The sequence below is a fragment of the Bemisia tabaci genome, chromosome 8 (genome assembly GCF_918797505.1).
Source record: "Bemisia tabaci chromosome 8, PGI_BMITA_v3".
Lineage (NCBI taxonomy): Eukaryota > Metazoa > Arthropoda > Insecta > Hemiptera > Aleyrodidae > Bemisia > Bemisia tabaci.
The window spans coordinates 4,070,572-4,096,364 of record NC_092800.1 but is presented as its reverse complement, the minus strand read 5'-3'; the positions used below and the strand labels follow the sequence as shown (position 1 = coordinate 4,096,364).

Sequence of the window (25,793 nt, the reverse complement as noted above, 5' to 3'; positions counted from 1 at the left end):
TGGAAATAGAACTGGGAAAAAGGACCATAGTTACTTGTTCCGCATATTGTAAGAGGGTCTCCTACCAATTTTTATGAAGTTTGATGTGTTGATTTCTTTCTCAATTATTCCCATGAATCAACAGGATCTCTCTCCCCATTATATGTATAAATAGTGTGGCTTGAGGCGATATGGCAACACCGCATGAGGCACTACTGGGCTCCTAGTAGCGTATATGAGAGGCACGCGCTGGTCTACAGGCTGCGCAGTAGTGTTCCTTCCTCAGTCTTTCATTATTAGTTCGACACATTCACCCTGCTAAAAAATAACACATTTACATTTACGTGGCATGATGACTTCAAAAAGTCACATATCAGCACGAAATTTAAATCAGCGGCGCGGCAGGGGAGCGAGGGGTCCCACTTTAATCTAATGGTTATCATTACTGAGATGATTTCTTTTGTATACAATTTTGATAAAAATGGAATTCTATATAAAACTATATAAGCTGCATTAAATCTAATTTTGGTAATGATGAAGTCTCTTCTAGATCTGAAAATTTTGCCTAAATCTCGACTGTCAAGCAGCTGTTTTTGGAAATCTTTCCTAACATAAATGGGTAGGTACTTAACTGCCCCAATTAAATTCTCAAAGGTGCTTAAAAAAGGATATTAAATTAATTAGGTCGCTTCAGAAATTACAGGAATGTAAGTAAGATGCAGTCATATGAGGTATTACAGCTGAATAGAAAATTTGAAGTTTCTTGATTTTATTGACAAGAAATCAAATCACTTATAGGTTGTCGCCTAAAAGAGCAGTATTCTCTCTCACAGCTCTCCCCCTCCCACGCACTGAGTGACGATAATGAAAATAAGTACCTCTGCATGTCGCACCGAAAGGTTAAGCACATAATTCAAGGACAGTCCAGGACAGTTCTCAAATTAAAAATTTTCCCTCTTTCCAGTGACAGAACGACAGTGTAAGTCGGCAATCACATAACTCGGTTTGCAACATCGCAGACTTTCTATCATTCTTTATTTTTAAACGGAAAACTACTCCACAACAATTCTTTGAAACTGAGGTGATTTTTCTTCTCTATGTGAAGAAAATTCTGCAAAAACTTCAAGAAATGATGTCAATTTGTTCTCCTTTAGAAAAATATTATAGAGTCGGAGATTTTCAGACACCGCAAACAAGTTATGTGATTGCCGACTTACACCGTCGAGAATCGAAAACTCTTGAGGTACGATGATTGGGAAAATAAGAATTTCACAACCGCTTCAGTTTTCAATTACTTTATTCAGTTTTAGTGATCCAAATAAATACCAATGAATCAATAAAAACAAAAAATAAATCGGAATAAATTAATTACAATCGAGTAGAAAATTAATTCAAAAAATACCAAAATAAAAAAAAAATAACACAAATAAAGGCACAGACAGCGAAATATAACTGCTTCTGACCTGACATTTTGCCACATTCCCTGCAATATTCATTAGCTTTTGAAAGATTCGATCGACCTTTCATTGACTAACAAGCTAATAAGACCCAAGATGGCATGAGAAACTCCTAGTTTAGAAGTCTGCGATGAAACTTCTCAGAAGTACAAAAGTATTGGCTACGTTCACAGCATTTTAGAGATTGGAACCAAACGAGGAATTTGGATAGTAAATACAGGCAAGAATTTTAGGGGGGGAAAATAGAAAGAACTGGCTTTATATTCCAGATTTTTGGCTCATCAAGAGTAGGTGACAGCTCTTGCACATTCATACAGCGTTGTGTCCAGTTTTAAGTCTTCATTCGACATTTATAAAAATAAAAAAAAATCTTAGCTGAATGTTGTTTTAGAAACGGTTCAGCTCAATGAAAGTTATCACTTCAGATATCTGCGTGAAAATGGCAAACAAACTGGGTAAGATATGCAGAAACTAGCTACATTTTGAACTAGAAACATTTGTCCCTCCTAAGCCTTATTAATTAAAAAGTTTGGGACATACTGAAAAAGTACGATTTAAGAGAGACTTAACAAACAGACTTGAGTGTAAATTTTAAAAATTTTAAATACTAATGAGGACCTCTGCTGGTTTGTTTTCAGCAAGATATTGACAAAAAAAGATAATAACTCTTCCCAAAAGGTGCCAAAATTCCTGATGAATAAAACTTTTAATATCTATAGCTATTCTTGTTCTTAGTCTGCTTTCTCTTCTGATTGAGCAAAATGAAATCTTCGTTACAAACTCCAAAAATCCTAATGTAAGGATCAATTAGAGCAATGCTTAGAAAAGTAAAAAGGAAAGTTTTACAAATACTCATTTGAAATTTTAAATTTACTGTCAAAGAAAGGTTTTAGAAAGACTTTAACATTTTCATATCACCTGGTTCTCAATAAAAATAGAAAAAAAGAAAGAAAAAAATATTAAAATTCAAAGAATCTTCTTACTCCAAAAAAAGCATCAAATAAAAAGTCCCACAGGGATCAAGGACGTTATCAAGTTCAGGGCCTAAAGGAAAAAATTTAATGCACACTGAACAAGAATATTCCATGACTACGAAGAGACAGGAAAAAGTATTTTCATTCAAGTTTTAACAGAATGTGATCAACAAGGAAACGTAGTACAAGCTTAAAACCCATGAAACTGAACAACTTAAAATCATTGAAAATAAAGGATATGGATACAAACAAACCATGGGTGGTTCACTGGATGACTGTTACTGAAATTAGAAACATTCTAAAAAATTTGAAAAATGGTTGAAAAATAGTGCAATAAAAACAAATTGAAATCTGATAGAAATTAGGAGACACTACGTGAGTCTTTGCAGGAGAGAGGCATTTAAAATTCCTGCTTCGGCTATTGTTTGAGATGGATCACTCAGTTCTTTGCTTGGGAACGTAGTCATAAGAGTAAAGTTCTGGATTTCATAGTGAGGTCGCGCTACCGTAATATATCTCCTAACATCCCCTACAGTATGCGAATGATTCAGTCGAGCGACAAGCCTTGTTCCGTCCGCCAAACGGATTTGGATTGATGTTGTCGGGCTCGACTCATCAACTGGTATAGTCTGCTTTGCCTGATTTTCATTTGCTATTCTATCTTTCTCGTCCAATACTTTGGTGGTGCCAACAACAGCAGGAGAGGGACTGAAAGAAAAAAAAAGATTATTTAGAATTCATATGCACAAAATAGTGAGAAATGACAAAAAAAACTACCTAACTGGGAAAGCAAGGTTGAAACTGGAAGTCTGTGTACTTAGAAAAAGTGGGAAACCGGATGGAAACAAATTAAAAATTTACAAAAAATTCAAATAAAATATTGACCTTGGTTCTGAGCAACCAATTTTTTTGGACAAGTTCAAAATGTTGCCTGTACAGCAGTTCGCAGTACACAATTGAGCGATCAGAATTCAGCTTTGATTTCAGACCTGTTGTTATGTAATTATTTTTGTGAGTTTTTTAATTTTACCCGTTCCAAGAACCTTCTTTTCTCAGAGATAAAGAGTTTGCATTTTACCTTTAAGAGGACTCTTCTGTAGAACCTACAAAGTAAGTTTCTGAACATTGAGAATTTGGACTTTTTTGAACTTCAGCACTTTTTACATGCTGCCTTAAATTTGATGCATAGAACTCCTGTTTAGTACAAATTCTACTTTTACAAATCATGATCACAGGAATCTGAACGACGTAGGTTTTTTTTTTTTTTTTTTTTTTTTTGTCTAATGCATGACAATAAGAAAGTGCAAGGAAATTTTTAGATGGAAAACTTGGATGAGAATTTTAGTGATTACCTACACGAAGTTAAAAAGCAGACATAAATCAAATAGGCTGAATAGAAATATGGGTGAGAAAGGCAACCAGGTTATTAAACCAATAAAGTGGACAAGTCAAGTCAACTAAAAGCATATGATTACACTTACTTTCCAAGAACATGACCTTCTCCGGCAAAGGCTTTAACTTTAGGTTTTGGAGCCACATAATCTTCAAATCTATGATCCTCCATGTTGAGATGGAACTCTCCACCTCGAGCATTTCGCACTAGTTCCTGAGGTACTTCTCTGAAAAAAAGCAAAACAACAAAGCAAATGAGAATGCAAAATAGAATGAAATTTTGTCAGTTGAAGGGTTTTTTCACTTGGTTGGCTGCCACAATTTGGTTTGTACACACTTTTTGAGGTCCGATCCTTTGTTTCTGTGTTTGGTGGTTACAAAATGGCCATTTTGAGCTTTAGTTCATATTTAGGTGTAGGTATTCTTACGAATAAATGCACGTCAATTATAAAACACTAAAAAAACAAGAAAACTGTACGGTATGCATACTGCTATGCTAAGGAAAAACGTCGTATGAACATTCGGGAGTTGCCAAATTTCCCCAGATAAAACACGTCATTTTGACAAAATTCATGCATATTTTCCCTTGAAATTTTCAGATATTTTAGATTAAATTAGTACAAAATTGTCTGGAAATTTTGAGAAAACAATATCCACAATTTTCCCAGTAATTTCGGTTTTTATTGAAGGAAACTTGGTAACGTCTGAACCCTCATACAGCGTTTTTCCTTAGCACGGCAGCATATTTCCGATCACTAATTACTAAGAAGTATTAAAATTCTGAATATTACCAGACTGGATGTACTTGGTTATCACTGTGTTTGGGTCTTCTTAGTGTAAATGGAGTACATCCAGTCCAGTATATTCGTAATTTTAGTCCTTGTTGATAATTAGTGACCGGAAGTATTCATACTGTTCAGTTTTCTTGTTTTTTTAGTTTTTTATAACTGACATGCAATCTGAAGATGAGCTAAAGCTCAAAATGGACATAGTGTACCCACATTACACAAAAACGAAGGATTCAACCTCAAAAAGTGCGTACAAAACCAAATGAAATTTTAATTGAGAGACAAAAATCTTTGCTCTCTTTCCCCAACAAAATCTTAGATCCATAGCCTCTACTTCACTATAAATGAGAGAAGTGACAAGTGGACGTATTTCTATCAAACAGACCTATGTGCAAGTGAGAAATATGAGGTGTGCTCGTTAGTTCTCTGACCATAAGAGTGAATGAGAATAATAAAGCGCCAGTGACGTCAGCGTCAATGATCAACGGGAGGCGCGACGGGGAGATCGTCGTTGGGGCGCTTTAACTCATGAGCCCTGTTCACAACGCTCTCTTGCCATGCCCGTGGCTCATGAATCTCGAATTCAGTTGGCACATAGGTCTGTTTGATAGAATGTAAAATCCCGCTTTTCCAATTCTTCAAAAGGAATCACGCCCACTTTTACATTGCTTCTTATGCAGCTTCGACGAGCACACCCCATATTTCTCACCTCCACATAGGTCGGTTTGGTAGAATGACGTCCAAGTGATGTTTTGCCTACTAATTCCACGATTTAAAAAAAAACGTTTGTTGGCCTCTGGCATGCCTTAAGAGTGCGTACATGATCAATTCATTCATGAACATTCACATTGCATTCAATTTTCATTTGTTTCATTCGATTGAATGGGTGGTATTGCTCTTGATCATGGGCAGCAGTTTAAGTTGAGGAATCTTTGAGAAACGTAACAAAATCATCAGGACAGAAACACTTACCCTCTTTTGATAGCGTCCAGAAAGTCCTGATTTTCTGGATTTGTGTATTCTCGAATTGGACCATCATCAATGCTGAATCCTTCTCTCCACAGTTTTAAAGTGATCGCAACAGCTGATGATTGCCGACTTGTGGAGCTACTTGAATTGACGACTGAAAAAGTTAAAATAAAAAATTTACCGGTGGAATAATTATGAATCTTTATCAAGGAACATAAAAAGAGAAATTTTAGACTAAATAATGATAACTGATCCACAGAGTTTGGCAAACCATGCTGCTAGTAATGACTGTTTTTAGTCAGATCCATTCTGGTAAAAATAGCGTGTACATTTTTTAAAAGCTGTATACAAAATTAAACGTGTACTTGCGACCTTGTTTAAACTTATAAGAACATTAACATATTTCTTTAGAACAGACATGGATACTATCATATCTCAAGGTGGACGGGGTGTTTCTAGATTGGTAAAACATCCAGATTATTTGGAGGTATGTTAAAGAATCAATATGTTAGCATTTAGAAACAATTGAAAGGTTGTGATCAATTGTTGCGATAAAAAAAAAAAAAAACAAAACAGCAAATAAAAACATCTAAAAAGCTAAATTAAATCGCATTTTGATCTGAGGGAACCTTTCTACTATTTGACTTTCAGCTTCATTTGTGTTTTCAATTCTGGCACCTCCTTAATATTTGTAAGGGATATTCACAAAACAGCAATACTGCATCCCTAAAATCATAAATATTGGTTTGTAAAGTTAATTGGTACCAAACAGTGTTGACTTATATCATTCAATAGATTATGGTTTATAAGAAGCTTTATCTCAGTTTATGGTTTATAAGAAGAAAGACGGAACCAAAAGGTTTTATGGAGAACACTTTTTAAACAGTATCTTTTCCAGAAGGAGATACTTTGATCGCATTTCTCCACCTCGCAAAATGCTTTCCTCCTTTCCAGCTCTTTACCTTCAGTATCGTTGCTCGTTGCGCCCAGGCGATATCCAGTTCCTTCAAATGCAGAGCTCCGGCTAACTGGATTGCTTGCATCGACTATTTCTGCTCCTTGCCTGTCAAAAAAAATATAGAATTAAGACACAAGACATATTTTCGTTCACTTGTCTAATACATGTGATGAAACTTTAATTCATGTAGCTTACTTATTTATACTTGCTTTATTCAAACTTAACTCATACTATTCATATATAAATAGTGTTCAGCTGTGAGAATTGGACAGTGTGTTCAATCAGACAACTCAAGTTCATGAACACAACACGGAACCCGCCTGTGTGGGCTTCAGGGATTCAGAGAGTTCCAAAACGCTGACTGTTCACTACGATCCAGCATTTTTAACATTATCATTTGTTGATCATAATTGTCATGGCCAAGCAGTCACTTAGTGAGGGGTGTCACTTTCTGAAAAGGAGCAAAATCTGCAATGGAACATTTATAAGTGACTTATGAAAAATCATATACAACCGCTTCTACAGCATAGCTTCGCGATTTGCAACACATAACCGCAATGGAGAATTTGCAAGGGTCTGAAATTTGATGAATTTCCTGTTTAAGTGGAATCCTCTGAGTGAACTGAACACGAAGATACCCTTGATTCATAAATTGAGCAATTATTAGAGGAGATATGACAAAATAACCGATTCTGCTAAAATACATGTGTTTAAATGGGAAATGCCGCCAGATGACGTCACAAGGCGGCACATTTTCTCACTTTTAAATCAATTTTTCTCCAATTTCCCATGTCAGAAAAAAATTATGAAAAATACTGCGAACTCAGCTCATTAGGCACTTTCAGATGAAGCAATAAAAAAATTGCGTGCAAATTCTCCATTGCCCCTTATCCTCCTACAGATCCTCAGGCAATTGACACCTTTAAATCCTCTCCTTCAATCCTTGACGCGAGCCATTTATGGGACTCCTTCCTACATGACATCCTTCAGATCAACTTTCACACCGAAAGTAAAAAATTTCTCCTGCAAAAAATACGGAAAATAATGAAAGAAAATAGTTTTTCACACTTACTCTTGAACTGACTTGAACATTTCATAAACAAAATCCTTCTTCTTTTTGCCAGGGCCAATGACCTGTTGTCCTGAATGCTCTGAGCCACCAGCATAAAATGCTTGGCCTTCATCTTCATCAGAATTTTCTTCTTTATCTTTGAAACTCGCAAGGGTGGCTATTCTACTGCTGCAAAAATAGAGATACACATTAGTAACACATACCTACAGATTGATGGTTAGTTTGAATAAAAGTTGTATCAAAACAGGACTGCCCACAACCGCAAATGACTGTGATACGGTCAGTGAATAAACATGCTGTAAAAATAAATGCGACTACTTCAATAGAAATGATAAATACATTTTGTAAAAAAACTCACCACTTTCACTATACATTTTTTTTTAAAGTTTTAATAAAAAAATTATAGTGAAAATGCTGAGTTTTTTTTAAAATTGATTCATCATGGACATACACTTTTACTGCTTGTATTAAAAATTCCATGAACTTCAGTCAAACTCAAGAAAATCTAATGGATTTTGGAAAATGATTCTTTGACTTTTCCAGAGAAAATTGAAATTTTTCCTAACTTTTTTCACATTCACTTCATGTGCGTTAACAAGTGAGTCAGCAGCACATCACACTAAGTCCCCAAAGTACTGAGTAGTTCTTATTACTTCTGAGTTTTAGATTTGACACTCAGTAGCAGGCAATTCAAAAATGGGAAAATTGAAAGATCAGGAAGTAGAAATCTTATTTTTTTTACTCAAAGTCTGTAAAAAAAAAAAAAAAAAAAAAATACCTAACTTCTGAACTGAAACCAATTGAAAGAAATTTACCTGGAGCTGGGTTTGGGTTTTTTCTTGGGCTCTGCGGCAGAAGAAGACGGAGCTGGGTCAGAGGATGCCTTGGCTGGAACTGGAGGAGGAGCTGAAGCAGAGTCTGACGAAGCGTCATTTTCTACTTCGACGATATCTGGGGAATCAGACCCGCAGTTCTCGTAAAAGCTGGCAAGGGCAACCTGTGGGATAGAAAAACATGTTAAACAGAATGTACATGTCAACATACAAAGCAGGGTATTACCAGGCACCCTGATGATAGCAGGCTGGAACGGAAAAAGTGACTGAAATGTCCGGCACATCAGTTTTTACACCATCCTGTTGAGAGTTGTTTTTCTCACATTTGCAAGATACAAACCGATAAAAAGTTACCCTGAATCTTAACCAAACCTGGCCAATATAGCTCTTATTGGTCAGTAAGAGAAAAAAGTCTATGATCAGTCTGCAAGTTAGATGCATTATGTATTCATCCACTTCAGAACAGGCAATAAAAACACTGTATCAATATCTACAGCAGCGAAGATCATCTAAAAACCACACTACATTCAGTGAATATTGCAGACGATAGGAAATATTCAATCAGAAAGGATCCTGCAAACCTCTTGTGGGGATGTGTACTATTATCAATTTCCAATTATTTGATTGCATTACACTTGTCTATGGATGCTGATCAAAAGTCATCTTTGTGCGAACTTTCTACAAGCTACCGTTTTGGCATAAGCTGCCATTGACATCTCGATAATTTCCAGGACAGAGCAACTGAAATTAAAACGTGTCTCTCTGGTAAGGACAGTAGAGTGGGAGGGAGAAAGAAACTGATTTGGAAGATGAAAAGTAAGGCGTGCAGAATCCAAGCTAAGACTGCTTCTCGGATGCTCATCACCATGTGCCGAAACTTGCTGGGTTTCTTTTATTTGTATTGTTTACACAGTGCACTCCAGTACTGAAATAAGGGATCACTTAAACTCTGCATCGCCGCATTACCTTCATTAATGCAAGGAATTATCGATGCTTCAACCAAGGATTATGCAAAACGGTGCCTCCTTGAGAGTTGGTGCGATGATAACTTTAGATAAGCATCCATAGACGAGTTTAATGCATTAAAAAATTGGAAATCAAACAGGACACGCATCTCTACTACAGTCTGTAGGGTCCTTTTCGCAAAGTTAAGAGCCACGCAGGGAAGTAAACAGTGTGTCACCGATTTGGAAACCCGAATATGCCTCATGCTTTTGAAATGATCATTTAGAAATCCCAATAGTAAAATTGGAAATGAACAGAGAATTATGCTTACTTCAAGTTTCCAGTCAGCAGCCTCCAAGTAAAATTTGGCCCGCTCTGTCTCAACACTTGCAATGTTTGCGAATTGTGAAATGAGTTCATCGTGGTTCGACATCGCTGAATTCTGCGTCCTGCTCTTCTTGATAAAATGAAAACTGATAACCAACAAGGATAAGATTTTGACGTATGAAGAATCCCTGGACACGAAAGTTAACGGTGAACGTAAAAGACGCAAAAACTTCACAATAAAGGGGCAAACTCTTTCTTCATGAATCAAAAATGCATGATTCGGAAAATGGAAAAATCTGCTACTTCTTCTTCTTCTTTTTCTATTATCAGTCACCGTTCCTTGTCGAGTTGGTGGACTGAAAACAAAATGAATAATCAGGTTTGTAGACTAAAAAAAATTTGTCATTCAATATCTAAAATTTTTTAGATGGACATATTTACTATTTAATGAAAAATTTAATTAGATGATACTTTAAATTAAACTTGAAGCAGAATATTAAACAACCAATTGGTCTTTGGTAGTTCTATTTTGCGTTTCTCGTCTTTGCTCTTATCAAAACTCGGAATTTGGTTTCTGGAACAAAACATTGTATGTTTACATTTTGGCACCTCTCCCAGCAAGTAGTGACTTTTTTCTTAATTTAAGTAACTTTTACAACCGTTATTCCCTTTTCTTTTCATCTTGTGACTAAAATATTACCTTCTAGTTTTCCATGAAGTGCTGTTGAAGAAGTATCACCTTTCACACCCCGTTTCAAAGCATCTAAAGCCCTCGAGAGAAAGCAGGTTCGTAAGCGTGTCACCAACTTGAAGAATATATTAATGTAATTTGTGTCATAGTCAGACTACTTTGGATAGACATGTGTTGTCAAAAAATGTATTCCAATGTGAAGACACACTCTCAGATCATTGCAACCAAGTGTTGATTTGCTCCAAGTTTTTACCTACCAAAAACCCTGACACGGCGGACTGTCATCACGCACGTGAATGACTGAAGTCCTTAAATGCATATCTCCAGTTACGACGCTACTAATCTCGACTCTTGTTTTATTTTTTTGAGAAAATCAATCAGTAGGTTTTTCAAACTATTCCATGACTCTCCTCTGATGCTCAAAAATTTTGGATAGTGTTCTTTTTAAACGTTAAACATAATCGGGGATTTTGGAGACAGAGCAATGAAGACATGCATTTTGTGACTTTAGCCATCCTTCATCAATTGTTTTCTCAGCATTTCTGGCCGTTATGTCACACCTTTTAACTACTGAAGATCATTTAATTAGAAACGGTGTGACAAGTAACACTTGCTTATGTCCTGCAAGAACGGAGGCATCGTATGTTGAAACAAAAGTCAAGTATTGTTTTGGTCATCACTCATCAGTGGTGCCATCTGACTGCATATGTTACAATGGTGTAAGCCGGCAATCACATAACCCGTTTGCGGTGTCTAAAAATCTCCGCTCTATGTTACTTTTTTAGAGGAGAACTAATTGGCATGATTCCTCGAATTTTATGCAGAATTTACTTTGCTTAGAGACTAAAAATCACGGCAGTTTTAAAGAATTGCTGTTGAGTAGTTCTCCGTCTAAAAAATAAAGTATGACAGGAAGTCTGCAATGTTGCAAACCAAGTTGTGTGATTGCCGACTTACACCGTCGATTGACCTGTTGAGTGGTGCTGATTCGAAGGTAATCAGAAATTGATATTTTTCTTAACATTCGATGCCTCTGCTCTATATGCCATTCCCCTTAGCTGCCGGTCTCCCATGTTCCTCTCAGGAGTAAATCTAGCACTTTTTTTTGGCAGCTCGATATTTGTCTCTTCTTGAATATGACTATTTACATTTTATAGTAAAATAAATAGAAAAATCACCTAACTAGGTTAAATACATGAGATAAAATCATGATTTTGTCACACCTGTAAAATTTTCTATATTTTTACAATTTTTACAGATTAAATATGTCACTTGTTGCGTATGAAGATAGCGATGAAGACATATCTGACGAGGAAGGAGATGAAGTGGTCTCATCAAACTCAATCAGTAAACCTGGGACAAAGGTGCCTGAAAAAGTAGCTGTGAATGGAGGAAAAGTTCACAATTCTCAGGATGCAGAGGAAATATTTGAGCTCGATGACAACAAAATTGAAGATCTTGATGATGATGATGGCCCCAGTAGTAGTGCGAGCAACTCTTCCCTTTTGACTTCGTTACCTGCCCCTAAGTCACAAGTTCCTACACTGGATCTTAATTGGGTGGACAAACGTCCAAAGTCGAAAAATCAGCCTGTAAAAATTTTGATTCCCTCACTCTCTGAGGTTTGTACTCTACCGTCATCTGACTATTTTAATTTTTTTTTTTTTTTTTTTTTTTTTTTTTAATATTTTTTAATCAACAAAAATCCAGTGCCACCCAAAATTGAATCAGTGAGAACAAAAACACAGCAAATCGGCAACTCAAAACTGTTCAATTTTCATAAGGGTCATTGAAGGTAGCCCATCTTTTCGAACTTGGTCTTTTAAAGTGTCCGTAAGTACTGTTTCTTGGCACCAAAAATCTTTTTCCTAGATTAACTTCTTCACCTACTGTGTAATTTCGTGTGTCTTGATCATTTTCATTTTTTCGAGTTGGTGTGTTTTCGTTTTCACTGATTCAATTATTAAAGTCTCTTTCTAAAAGCAACTTTTGAAAAAAAAAATGATGAAAAATGTCAACCATGTAAAATGTAATGCTCAATTTTGGATTTTTCAACCCCCATCCCCTTCCCCTCTTAACGCTTTTGACTTTCAACACTATTTTGGCGTACGTCCCTTTTCCTGAACACTTTAAATGAAAATGGCATGATGCTCTCCTCAACTGCTTCCCTAGATCATTACACATCTTTTAAACGGCCCCTAAGTTACATCTACATTGTTGCACTCTTTGACTTAAAGCAGCAATAGATACATTAGATTATCCTATCTGAAAATTCCTACACAGTGCTGTCTGCATAAAAAATACTAAAGCATACATAATGATTATGTGTATCTGTTCATTCAGAAATGTAAAGATTCATTTTTCTTTTTTTTGTTCTGTCTTTCAGTTTGAAGAGGAAGAACCAGAAGAACCAGTTAAGAAGAAGATTAAACCCTCATCAGTAAGTATGACCAAAATTCTCTAGCTGCCAATTCTGATCTGGCTGCAGGTGGGACATTGGGATAGGGCTTATTTCAGTGATATCGGGAACCTGAGTTGGTCTGAATGGCAATCAGCTTTATTTGTCGGAGTGATTCGTGATGCAAAATTTGAACCAAATTGAAGCATTTTTAGATGAGTCATCAGTGTTATTGAGATTTCAGAAAAAATTACCTATGTTTTTTGAAACAGGGGAAAAATAGGTGAAACTGCAGATTTTGTGTTTTAGCCTTGAAATGTTTCCCAATTGAAAAAAATTTGCACCATCATCTAGAGCAACATTTGAGCAAGTGTGAAGAAAAGGCTATAGCACAACCTGTCTTGCTATGTTGTAAGCAGCTTAGTATGGTGGCATTATTACATTCTTCACATCAAACATGAAACAAGGCTTCTGTGTTGAGGAGGTTCATATTTCTCATAACTTGTTTGAAAGTGATGTGCAAAAGATGAGCTAGCCCACAGGAACCATATTTGACCCTTAACATTGCTGCCAAAATATTTCAAATGCAGAATTAAATATAAATTAATTTTCTTCAGACTTGAGTAATTTTGGCAACAGTGTAAAGCGTCAAATCTAGTCTACATGGGCTTAAAAAAATGATTAGCGATCGGAAACTAAAACTTAAACTCATTTCAACCAACTGGACCACTACTTTTCTAGGAAAACAAATTTTCCTCTCTTCTGAGACTCCAAACAATGGAAAAGGCAACTACCAAAATAGCCTATTCCTGAAAACCTTGTTTTGAGAAAAACGAACTTGAAGTTGAAAATTGTAAATAAAATATTGCGTATTTTTTTTTTTTTTTTTTTTTTTTTTTTTTTTTTTTATTCTTCAAATACATGTTACAACCACCTACTAGGTGTAAATTAACTTTTCTTTACAAATAAAGTAACTTAGAAATTGACTAACGTCTAATTTTTGTTTTTAGCTTTAACTTCCATAACCCATACTCGCATGAAATCCAGACTACACTCATACGTTGCGTATTTGAGAAAATGAATTGATTTTCTCACGGTCCAACATTTTGATTACATTTTAAGATTCTTACAAGATGCTTTTTCAAAAGCTCTTGCAGCTTTACCAAGACTTTTCTATTCTCAGCAATGTTTTTACACACTAAAAAAAAATGTGTTACTTTTTCAAAATTACAGAAAGGTTCGGGACTCTTTGCTTTACTCCCAAAGCCCAAGTCAGAATCCTCTTCCTTAAAGCTGGTCCCTCCATCTGTTAAGAAAGCTCAAACACCACTAATTCCAAAACAAGTTAATAAAACACTGAATCCAGCTCCCAGTATCCAGAAGCCACCCAATAAAATCAATCTGGATTACAATGACTCCGATGAAGAAGATGCACCTGCAGAAAAAGCGACCGATTTCTTCTCACTGACGGCAAAACCAGAAGCTGCACCTGTTCCTGTTGTAGATATTCTAGATGTTCCAGATGTTTCCGCACCTTCTACAAATGGTTATCCTGGTCCTGGGCCTGCACAGCAACAAAAGCCTGGACACTCCAATAGCTACTTTGCGCAACAAGTTGCAAATGCAACGAGTACAAATAATTACTCGCAGTACCAAGAGTCCACCAGTCAACCAAGTCAGCCAGTTGCCTCAGGAGATTATATTCCCTTCGATTCTAGTGAAATAGAATTGGATGATGATGCGGTGAGTATTTGTCTTGTTCCTTTGAAATCAATTTTTCTATTGGATACAGATTTTGTTGAAAAATATAGTGCAAAAAATATATACATCGGCTGTATGATGACAGGGTTGCCGCAGCCAGGGAATACAGGGAAAACCAGAAAATGTCAGGGAATTTAAAAAAGTCAGGGAAAAGCTTGAAATGTCAGAGAAAATGACAGAAGTGTGAGGGAAAAATTGTTGAGTCACCTTTATTTGCTCTCTAGAAAGGGTTTGACACTGTAAACAGTAGATTTTGCTGGAAAACTATTGTCAACAAGGTGCTCTGTTATGAGTTCCACACTAAAATTGATGCTAGTCTTATCAGTGGATAAGTAGAACTGTGTAGTTAACGAATATAAAAAATCTGACCGAAACAGAATGGGGAAATGATTCGTCTGGCCTAATATACTATTAAAAAGAATAAGAAATATTTATCCTGACAAGCCATGATATGCAGTTTAAGAATTTTGATTTTAATTTTTATTTCATAATATCAGGTTAAGATTCCTCTATGAACCATCTGTTTTTATTTTTACAGCTGCGACAATTATGCGGGCGCAAAGATCGTAAAGCAGCAAGTCAACTAATAGACGTTCGTGGTGACAGTTTAGTCATGAACTCTCAAGAATGGCTCATGCAGTCCTTATCAGAAGAAAAAGTACAAAAATCTCATAAGAAGAATAAGAAGGATGGTCCCTCAACTATGGAAAAACGAAAGCACCAAATTACATACCTAGCACATCAGGTCTGTGTTCTAATTTTTTTCATCCACTGTTTCTCCATACAGTTTCCCCTCATTTTCAATAATAATTTTGATCCATTCCTAATCGGAATTTTAACTGGACCACTTGTTTATCAATGCAGTAGTTTACAATTTATAGGTGTGCAAAGAAAAGAATGAAGAACTTTCATTTCTGAGATCCTGGAGCCACATAATGTGTCCGTTGCAAAACTAACAGAACATTTTTATCGATTAAGCTTGACCAACCTAACATTTTGTAATCTTGAAAGTGTCAATATGGATAATTTCTCATACCTATTTAGTTTTCTCTTGGAAGTCACAATTTGCAGATTTTCAACCTATCTAATCTTATTTTGCCTATTAATTTTCAGGCCAAGGAAAATGAATTGGAGCTGAAAAATACTTGGGCCAATAACAGGCAAACAAGGAAACAAACGCAAGCAAAGTATGGGTTCTAGTGTGTCATCCTTCGCTTGATTGTAAATATCTAGGTAATGTAAAAATCTTTGTTGATGTATATTCGTCTCATAGGTTTGTAAATTAATGTAAATTTTGTTTTCAGGACGCTGTTGTAAGATGGAAAATAAAACAAAGAGTCAATTTTTTTCTTAATAAATGTTTTATTTATCAAAAATAGACTTAACTGATATACTATACATCTTTTATGCAAACTGTATTCAGCGGAAAAGAGCCAATTCTATTTAAAATAAACATTATTCTGATTTTTAAACAGAGATCAGCTGAGACTCCTTTAAATTAAATCTTGCAAATTTCTAATAACCCCAGAAAATGAGGAATATCTTGTGATTAATTTAGAAATTGGTTTCTTTTTGTTAAATGTCATCCACACCACAAATACGGAGACAAATATTTCTAGAGCTTAAATATCAGTCCTCATGTTCCCTGCATCTTAGCATCGTTTTGAACAAAATTTAAATAAACAAAATCACCATAAAACTTAGATCATTTTGGAAAGATGCTTTTTGTATTTTTTTGCAACCTCGTTTTCCGATGGAAATATCGTATCACATTTAAATCTTTTCTATCCTCTTTTTCTCATTATTGCTGAGACAAAATGTCCGAGCAAATTTTATCATCCAAAAGCAATACATTCAGAAAAAAATAAGGAATAGTTACAGAGTTGTAACCACACCTCTTTTATCTTTATATGTGTTGAAAATTCCTTTCTCCACTGCTGATGGTATCTGCACTGCTGTTAAATATTTATTTTAAAAAATCATTCCATTTACAGTCTTTCTAGTCTCTGTGTGTCCATTTATCCAAAAAGTGTAAAAATATTCGGTGTGGAATTCCTCTTGATATTTGTTGAATTTGCGTACAAAGTAGCTCATAACTATGATTTTCATACCGCTTGAATACAGAAGGAAGACCTAGCTCGTGGTATAAATTCTTAACTGTCCTAATTTTCTCTGGGTCCTCACTGCCGTAGTTCTCCTGAAAAAAAAAAAAAAAATTGCAACCATTATTTAATGAGTGTAATTCTTTTTCTTGCGAAGAAAAGTAAACATGCACTCTTCAATCACACTGTGACGTAAAGGTCAGCCAACTGAATAGAAGATCTTTGACCTGATAGTGATACATGAGATTTTCTTCATACTTATCACTTTTTTTTTCCTATGAACAGATTGCAGTCCGACGCCCAAGTTGTTCAGACTTTTCTTCTCTCTTTATCAGCTAATAAAAGACCAATAAGTTATTACCATCTCAAAATAATTTTGCTTTTGTAAACTCATCTGATTTTAAACTGCTGCATGATCGATTTTTGAGCTCACTTTTAAATCCAGCTTTCATCGACTAATCAATTAAGCTGTTCTGAAATCTGGCAAAAATCATGGCCTGTATGACATAATTTGCAGTTTTAGTACTTGCTCACTCCAGAATGTTTTCATAACAAACCATCAAACAAGGGACTCAAAGAGTTCAGAGAACTGATGTTATGTTACTGTTTGTTTGATCACAACTGAATTATTTGGCTGTGCTTACGTCAAGATAACGCTCTGAATTTTGTGCCAAAGGTCAACATAACACACTGAGGCATTGTTGTCAAAGTGTATTTAGAACCCCTGGAACCCCTTTCACCTGATTTCATATTTGTAATCTTCTAATCTTGAATAGTCACACTGCAACTAAGTTCGACTAACCCACTTAAAGCTCAGATTAAAGGTATCTCCCATCTAATATCAGTTAGTCACGGTTTCTCTCTCTTGTTTTTCTTTCAATTCATTTATTTGGCTCTGTTATTTATGAATTGTTTCCATAATATCCCAAATTATTGGTCACTCACCTGCAATATTTCCCTCTGGGCTTTTGTCACCCTTTGAAGCGCTACAACCGCTAACCATGAACATTTCCTATTTGCAATGTCATCTTCTGCAGTAGGATTGTCCGATTCAAAATTGTGATTGTCTTTCTGCAAAAACCCCCAAAATTCATCATTAGCTGATTTAATATAAAAAGTGCGGAATGAGCAATGATTTGAATCTAATTTTGAAACCATGATTTAAAGAGGAAATAGCTATAAAGTCTAAAATTTGCTCGTTACTTCCCATTGAAAATGTAAACTTTTGTTTAATTTGAAAAGAGAAATTTCTCTAAGGTCTTGGTATCTTCAGATCTTTAAATTTCAAAATTATTCTCATGAATGTAAAATATAATGGTTTTCTTTTAATGTGCTGTAAACTAATATATTTTGACTGCAGGGTTTTTCGGCAACTCAAGACAAAATTGAAGCTCTATTGCAAAAAAATATTTAAATAAAGTGAAATAATAAATAATAATAAAAAAAAGAAAAAAACTAGAAAGATAAAAAACAGTGTCACACACCTGAACTTGATAGAATTGACCCATCTCCTTAAGAATTGTGCTAGCCTGCCTATGAATTTCGGGGTCTTGAATTCCAGCCTGTAAAATGTGAAAATGTCATTAAAATGATCGAATAGAATCCAAATTTACCCTCTTAATTTTCCGACAAAATAGGATATTTCTCAAAATAGTATTGATTTAGCCTTCCCATAAAGATGATCCATTAAAACTTACCATATTCAATGCGAGCATCACTGGCAGCTTGAATGAAGGATGTGATGCTGTGTATTGAACTATTGCCGAATAGCGATTCATTGTGAACAGATCAAGAGAATGGTCGCCTCGAGTTTGTCTGTCTAATACGTGGCCCATCATTGCCTTATGTGTCGTCTATAACAAGTTGTGAAATACAATCATAATCCGAACGAAACAGGTGCAATACAAGGCTGTGTCAAGCTTCATTTAGTTTCCAATTTCAGACGAACGTTTCCAACAAGACCAAAATTCAGAGGAACTTAATAAATTTAGTTTTTGGCTTATTTTGGTGTAAATTATATTGACCCCTTTTATCATTTCTCTTGGTAAGAACCCAGGGATCAGAGAATGAAACAACCCCTTTACTCGTAATGTAAATGACAATTTTTGGAACTTTTTTCATAGTTTGTTATGGCTTCCAATTTTTATGAAGGAAGCTTGCCAGACTTGTCAAAGATGCTGATATCACAACGTCACTGAAAAATGTTCTCTTTGTTATTTGCTCTGAGCATAGAATTTAGTTTGATTTTCCTGAACCTCCCAAATCAAGCTAACATTGGCATTAATATTGTATCAATTAGGAAAAATGAATGAAAAAGAAAAGCTATAATCTTACATCATGAATCAGGAACTGAGCATTTGAATAATACGGTTCTCTACTAAAGGTCTCCCATAAGAGCTTGTGCATGGCAGTCTCGATAATACGAGCAGGATCATAGACATTTTTTCCACTTGCTTCATAATACCAGTCAGGTAATTCTTCTCCTGTCTTGTCTAGAGCATTCACTGTCATCAGTAATGAAGTATTTAGCTGAAATTCAAGAAGAAACTTTAACATGAGAAAAAAAAATGTTCTAGGAAAATAGAAAAAATAACCCTAAAAATTAAGGCTTGCATACATCTTTGTTAGAGACCTTGCCAAGTAAGTTTACGCAAATACCGGGTGCAACAGACGATCCGCTACCTTGGCTCCTGTACTTATTTTCATTGCTAAACTGAAGACAGTTGATCTTCTGTCGCACTCTGAATGTGCGCTAACTTATGTGACATTCCATTTTTGGATCGTTCACATTCGTTGTGTTCTATTTTTAATTCTAATCATTAATTCAAGATTTTGTTTTTTCCGGCTGAATCTTCACAACAAGAATACACCAAGTAAACTCTCAATTGAAATTTTTCAGAGTTTCCTGGATAATATGAAGTTTTTTTTTACCTTGCTTATAATTTCAAGGAATAAAAAATACCTTCCACGTCTCGTCTATATTAACCACAAGATGAAAGTACATTGTTCTTCGCCCATCAGTACATTAGTACATTAGTACCTAGTAATTATATGACTTCTCAAGGTCAGTCTGCATCTCGACTCATGAGAAAAAAACGTTTTAAAGATATTTCATAATAGAAAAACATGCTTGTATGTTCAACTTACCATTTCAACACACCATCCCATTATCTGCGCTTTTCTTATGTTATTTGGTTCAACATCCTCTGGTGCAGCAAGTATCCTGTAAGACTGCAGTAAAGAAAGACCTCTTTTTTTCTCTCCTCCCTGTAAATTATGCTGTAATACCTGATAGAAAACGATGCATGAGTGAGTTAACAGTTGAACTTTTTCTTAAGGTCTTACATGTAGGCGCACTATAATACTGTTTGATGAAACGTAACCAAACACTGTTTCATTCAACACAATTTCCTTTGAAAGCCTGTGACTAACTTCGAAAATAAAAAAAAACTAGAAATTAATGTTGAGGTAAGTGAAAGTAAAAATTCAGGAATTCCTTTAAAATTTGCATTGTTTTTAAACTCAGAACTTTCTCATTTCTCTTTGAAAGAGTTCCCACTATTTTTTTTAAATTACGAAGGAAAAGTTAGGAGGAAGTAGTACTTAGGCACCGAGTAAAAGGTAATGATCAAGTCTCTTATTTTTGTGACCTTTACGTACCTGTGCCAGCCATTTATTTGCAGATTCATATTCATACAATTTGTTATCTTGCGTAAGGTTCTGCACAATGTCTGGCAGTAGGGTGATGAAATTATGCAGTTCTTTTTTCCTCCAAGACTCGCGGGCTTCAATGTGTGCTCGGTCACTTGTCAAAGCAGCTTTTGGAAAATCTCTGTGTAAAGAAGAAACACTTCCTAATTAAAATGTATGTAAATAGGCAGAATCAGAAAAATTCTTGCTAGTGCATAGTTTGTGCATTAAATAGAAAAAGGCTAGAGAGAAAAACTGGGGAAAATCAGAAATATTGAATCAAAGTATATCGTAAAGGACATGCTCAAATACTGGTCCTCGCCTCTAAACCATGATGACTCACTAGAATTCCCTCTTCCACATTTATGGATCAGCTCTAGATAAGGTAAGTAAATCTTAAGTTGATAATTCTATCTATAGATTTATATTAACAAAATAAAAATTCATAACAATATTTCGTCAGCAGGTATCCTCTTTTTCAATGTTATCTCCCAAGTCGAATGAAGCTATCTGTATAAGCTTAAATACAAATATGCATATGGGTACTGGAAACAAATATGTAGAGTGATAAAGTGATATAAATCTATCAATAAGTACATGCTTTAGGTAGTTCTTTTTCTTTTCTTTTGTGTGTGCGTGTGTTACTGATAAAGGTGTTGAATGAGTCAAATCACTTGCCTTGCCAACAAACATCAAAGACTCTGATTGCATTGTTGGCTTCCATTTACACTATTGCTGTTCATCTGCTGTTTTTTCTTTATATTTTTTTACTCTTAAGTTTTTTATTGAACTTGTTTTGTTAACTACCATTTACACTTTTTATATCCACTTCGGAGGGGAGGGGGAAGGATTGGCTTTCTGAATCATATCAGAGCCACAAACAAAGGTCAGAATAAAGATCTGAACTTTTATTCAGTTTCATTAATTTTTCTCTCTGCAGCTTAGCTGCATATCCAAAATCCAATTTCCTTTTAATTGAACTTTTTTGTTTGGCTTCAGGATAAATAAATGTTGCTATAGCACAACTTTATTTACACTCATTTACCCAATGAGCACAGTGCAACGAACAATTGAAATAATTTTGCATTTCAATGCAATGCTATTGCAATTTTTTTTTTTTTTTTTTTTTTTTTTTTTTTTTTTTTTTTTGCAATGAAACGCGTATGATAACTTATTCTTACATTGTTTGGACAATGAATTCCAATTTTAAACCATCAATAAATAATTTCCTTTTGTGAAAAAGGTAGGCAATTTGGTATGCAAAAAAAAATTGCAACTTTTTCAATTTTACTCCAATTAATTTCAATTAGAGGAGCCCCTGCAAACGGCGAGTAGACAACATACACTACACTCCGACACATTAGCCATCATTTTACCGTGTAGTTTAGTTTTAGTTTCTCAGAGTCTTACATTTGCCTTCAACTTACAAGATAGGCAGATGAGGCTGGTCCTCAGAAGCTTCAATAGTTGTACTCGTAACAACGAGGTTTAAACTTGCGTCGAGCGACCCAACCTAGCAGGGCCGGATTAAGGGGGTGGCCACATGGGCCGGTTGGGCCGCGGCCCATGGCGGCAAATGTAAGGGGCGGCAAACGCTGTAATTTTTTCAAATTTAGGTATCAAGAAAAAAATCTGATTCAGAAAAAAAATTACAAACGAGAAAAGGCTAAAAAATCTCTCATTTCCTGAGAGTTAAAGTATAGTAATTTGTAATTTGTTCGTTTTTCGGTAATACAAGAGACAGCGCCTTTCATTAGTCTAGTTAAGAGCGAAACCAAACAAGCAGTTTGGCCTGGAGCGGCGCGGCGCAGAGAGCAATGATGACGAGGATTTGAGATGGAAAGGTGAAGCCCTCGGCGCGCCGGTCAGCATGGAACACACATTAGCGCCTACAATACTCCATGAATACTTCACGCACTGCGTCAAACGTAGTGCGGTCAGCAGCGGTTGGCGTGAAACGCATGGTGCAGATGCCTACAAGACTGCATGAATACTTCACGCATTGCGTCAAAAACAGTGCGGTCAGCAGCGGTCGCGTCAGCGTGAAACGCATAGCGCCTACAAGACTGTAGGGATACTTCAAGCATTGCGCCAAACACAGTGCTGGCGCGGTGGCGGAAATTAAAATCATAAAACCACATTCATGTTTATTCTTTCATAATTTTTTCGTTCTTTTCCTATAAATGAAAGGTCTCGTCCGGACTTAATTTTCGCGCAAAGTTCCGTGAACTTTTGCGAGTGTTGACAGGGCTTTCACAGAAAATGTGACCAACGCGAGTAAACACGTCTTATGCATCCCTCCTCCTCTGGCACGTTCACTTGATGGCTTGTATCGATGTTTCAAAAAGAATGTGAAGGGGCGGCAAAATACAGGCGGCCCATGGGCGGCAAGTTGGTAAATACGGCCCTGCAACCTAGATCATACCAGCCCTTTTTTTCGTAGTCTTCTCCTCTTTGAGCGCAAGAAAAAACAGGGTCTGAATGAAGAATGAACCATAAATCCCAAGTAGCAGTAATCGCAATAAGTTAAAATTTGATCGGAAAATGTACCGCGATTTTACAGACGTCAATTAATTGCAATATTATCGGATAAAAAATTGAAATGAATTGCGATTTCATCACTTAAATTTGCAATAAAATCGCGATTTTATCGACGGTGATTTGTCGCATTATTATTGAACAAAAAGTCGTGATCAATTGAGATAAAATTGCGACAAGATCGAGGATAATTGCCCAGATGTTGATGGTCATTGCGATTTTATCGTCAAAATTTTTTGAAAATATCGCTACTTAATTTCAAAATATCGCGATTTTTCAGTTGAAAAATGCTACTTGGGTCTCCCTTGTAACGCTTTTGTTAAAAAAGCCCAGACCCTACTCCGAAATAAAATCACATCAGGTACCTAGCAGTATTTTCCCAATTTTTATTGGGTTTGCCCAAAACAGTATCGCCTCCCAAAATGCTGATATTCTTCTGAAAGTGGATTGTTACATAACGCTGGACTTCAACCCCTCTCCACCTTCTTATATAACTCGCCGTAACGCAAACTCAAAGTATCTCTACTTTCAAGTGCGTTACATCAGTAACGTAATCCTCAAGCGCTCTCAAAGGGGTTGATAACGACTATCATGTTATCATGTCGCCAGTCTTTCAAGATCTTCATTTCTCTTCGTAGGCGGTACTTTCCGATTTTTTTTTTTTTTTAAATTTTTTTTACGAATTTTTATGACGAAAAACCAGAACTTATTGTTAGGCGGAACATTCAGTTTCCAATTTTGGTACCCCTGTCCCTCCTCTTCTACTTTAAATACGAAGTACGATTCCTCAAAGCCCAAACCCCTCAAATTAGGGTCTTCCCTGAAGGCTTTCAGACATTCATAATGAAAAATGTATGGTTTTTTTTTTAGGGGGGGGGGGGGGGCGAATTCATGTTGGTTTTTTTTTTTCGAAATTCTCTATGAATTTTCTTCCTTTATTCAAGGGTATTCAAAGAAAATGTCAGAGAGGTATAAACTAGGTTTCTTCAATAAAACATAAATTAAATGTTCATCGGTGATTTTGAAATTTCAGGATGTAGGTGTAGGTTCAAATTTTTCGACTTTAGCCATCGATTTCCAAATTTACGAATCCATCGGTACGATACTCTCAACGTCAGGTACCGAGTCGATTGAAAATTTGTACGAGCCAATTTGATTGCCTCGTGAACTGGGCTCACTATCCACTATCCCTCCCCCCCCCCCCTAGATTTTTTCTCTCGTGTGGAAATTTGAAGAAAAATACATTTAAAAGTGAGATAATTTCCATCTCTGTGATATCATATAGCAGCGTGTCCCATCTTAACACGTGTATTGCGTCTGCTTACAATTAGCAAATCTAATCTCCGTGTAGTAATTTCTACAACAAGTAACTATAAACACTCACCCTCGTCATTCCTACAGTCAAGGATATCCTCGTGCCTAGCTCACTGAGGCTTTCTATCTTATTTGTAAATACAAATCATCAAATATCATCAAACACCTGCAAATTCGCGCGCACGCAGAAAATTTTTGATTATCTCTTTTTTCTCAGATTTGAGGGGCTCGGAGGCAAGGCGCATAAGCGCAGAGTTTTTGCCATTTCGAGAAATACGTGTTCTAAGTTTCGAAATGACACGGATCCTTAAATTATGGCGGAAAGAAAGTTCAAACTGACTATTTGGTGCTGAAAAATTAGAATTTGGGATCGAATTTTTCACAGAATGTGCATTAAGATTAGTTTTACTTCATCAATATCTCAATTTTTTCAAAAACTGCTTATTTTAGGTACTGCTTTTAGTTAAAATCATCAATATCTCAATTTTTTCAAAAATTGCTTACTTTACTATGCTTTTACTTAAAATCATCAGTATCTCAATTTTTTCAAAAACTGCACTTATGCGCCTTGTCCTTAGAGCCCTTTGGTTATTCCCACGCCGTTTCCTCCCTCTCCCCCATTTTTGCAACCCCCTGAAGAAGTTCTTTTCGCCTACCTGAAACAAGTCCTGGAGCTGTGGACATGCCGCGTGGCTCCGGTTGTCCCTCTGCGAGATAAAAGCTCACCGAAAAGGCTACACTTGACACACGTAAAAACGGTCGAAACTCCGCGGAAAGACCCCTTCGTCATTATGGTACTCTGCAAAGGCGATGAATGAACTGGCCCAGGGAGTCCGAGCGATATCGAGGCGCTCGTCTCAAAATAATTACCCGCGCTGATAGCCGAGCCGCCGATAACGCCGGTGAACTTTCATCGTCAAAGCCTTCTTTGTTTATTTAGACAAACGTTACTGCAACGCTCAAAAATGAAGCTTTTTCCGAAATGCTCAAGATTTTGCTAGCAGCCATCCAAGTTCAGGGTCATCCTCGAATTACATCACGCTTTTTCGGGGCTTTTTTACACCATTTCCCACCACCCCTACACTGCCGTGCTAAGGAAAAACGCCGTATGAACCTTCTGGCGTTGCCAAATATCTTATGATAAAACACGACTTTCCCGGTAAACCAATGAATATTTTTCTTCCACTTTTTCAGCTAATTTTGTTCGCAATTTCACCCTGAGCTCCTGAAAATTTCAAGGACAAATATTCATAAATTCCCTCAAAAATAAACATTTTAGTGAAGGAAATTTGGCAACTCTCGAATGTTCGTACGGCGTTTTTCCTTAGCACGGAAGCATACCCCCCAGATCACTTACATATCCATACAGCGCGATAATTCAATGTACGGATCAGGGTCACCATCATTTGGACCGCCTTAAGCAGGGAGGAACCAAACCACATCAGCTATTGCCAAATTTAATTAGGTATATTAATTTTGACCATGAAACCGGTTGTGCGGAATTTTGTGCAAATTTTAGAGAAATCTCTGCACAGTGCGAAGAAAATTCCTATAATTTTCAAAAAAATCCGCACCAACGTTCTCTTGTAAAAAATTAAATTTTCC

At 36.1% G+C, this 25,793-nt stretch overlaps 3 protein-coding genes across 3 annotated transcripts; 1 reads left to right on the top strand and 2 right to left on the bottom strand.

Annotated features, from left to right (window-relative positions):
• Window positions 1-1,258: 1,258 nt before the first annotated feature.
• On the bottom strand, window positions 1,259-10,004 carry LOC109037952 (NSFL1 cofactor p47). Its single transcript, XM_019052829.2, has 7 exons — window positions 9,699-10,004; window positions 8,405-8,586; window positions 7,590-7,757; window positions 6,522-6,622; window positions 5,563-5,713; window positions 3,892-4,029; window positions 1,259-3,118 (listed from the first exon to the last, which is right to left on the bottom strand). The coding sequence occupies exons 1-7, from the start codon at window positions 9,798-9,800 to the stop codon at window positions 2,782-2,784; spliced, it is 1,179 nt and encodes a 392-aa protein (XP_018908374.2). The 5' UTR covers window positions 9,801-10,004; the 3' UTR covers window positions 1,259-2,781.
• Window positions 10,005-10,282: 278 nt separating this feature from the next.
• LOC109037954 (proline-rich protein PRCC) lies at window positions 10,283-15,890 on the top strand. The gene is made up of 6 exons (XM_019052830.2): window positions 10,283-10,480; window positions 11,644-12,007; window positions 12,772-12,825; window positions 14,017-14,526; window positions 15,083-15,289; window positions 15,658-15,890. Exons 2-6 carry the CDS (start codon window positions 11,651-11,653, stop codon window positions 15,742-15,744), a joined length of 1,215 nt encoding a protein of 404 aa, XP_018908375.2. The 5' UTR covers window positions 10,283-10,480; window positions 11,644-11,650; the 3' UTR covers window positions 15,745-15,890.
• Window positions 15,891-16,324: 434 nt separating this feature from the next.
• Window positions 16,325-25,028, bottom strand: LOC109037955 (farnesyl pyrophosphate synthase). The gene is made up of 8 exons (XM_019052832.2): window positions 24,845-25,028; window positions 20,307-20,478; window positions 19,794-19,934; window positions 18,981-19,175; window positions 18,344-18,499; window positions 18,131-18,208; window positions 17,592-17,717; window positions 16,325-16,741 (listed from the first exon to the last, which is right to left on the bottom strand). Exons 1-8 carry the CDS (start codon window positions 24,976-24,978, stop codon window positions 16,544-16,546), a joined length of 1,200 nt encoding a protein of 399 aa, XP_018908377.2. The 5' UTR covers window positions 24,979-25,028; the 3' UTR covers window positions 16,325-16,543.
• Between the last annotated feature and the right edge of the window lie 765 nt (window positions 25,029-25,793).

What these genes read in the sequence shown, in the direction of transcription:
- LOC109037954 (XM_019052830.2), top strand. Translation starts at nt 11,651, where the DNA reads ATGTCACTTGTTGCGTATGAAGATAGCGATGAAGACATATCTGACGAG. An exon ending in AGAAGATTAAACCCTCATCA is followed by an intron (nt 12,826 to 14,016) that starts GTAAGTATGACC and finishes TCAAAATTACAG; the next exon opens with AAAGGTTCGGGACTCTTTGC. An exon ending in TTACATACCTAGCACATCAG is followed by an intron (nt 15,290 to 15,657) that starts GTCTGTGTTCTA and finishes ATTAATTTTCAG; the next exon opens with GCCAAGGAAAATGAATTGGA.
- LOC109037955 (XM_019052832.2), bottom strand. Translation starts at nt 24,978, where the DNA reads ATGACGAAGGGGTCTTTCCGCGGAGTTTCGACCGTTTTTACGTGTGTC. An exon ending in TGGGATGGTGTGTTGAAATG is followed by an intron (nt 19,176 to 19,793) that starts GTAAGTTGAACA and finishes CTTGAATTTCAG; the next exon opens with CTAAATACTTCATTACTGAT. An exon ending in CCCAGAGGGAAATATTGCAG is followed by an intron (nt 16,742 to 17,591) that starts GTGAGTGACCAA and finishes TTTTTTTTTCAG; the next exon opens with GAGAACTACGGCAGTGAGGA.
- LOC109037952 (XM_019052829.2), bottom strand. Translation starts at nt 9,800, where the DNA reads ATGTCGAACCACGATGAACTCATTTCACAATTCGCAAACATTGCAAGT. An exon ending in ATGTTCAAGTCAGTTCAAGA is followed by an intron (nt 6,623 to 7,589) that starts GTAAGTGTGAAA and finishes TTTTTTTGACAG; the next exon opens with GCAAGGAGCAGAAATAGTCG. An exon ending in AACGAGCAACGATACTGAAG is followed by an intron (nt 5,714 to 6,521) that starts GTAAAGAGCTGG and finishes TAACTTTTTCAG; the next exon opens with TCGTCAATTCAAGTAGCTCC.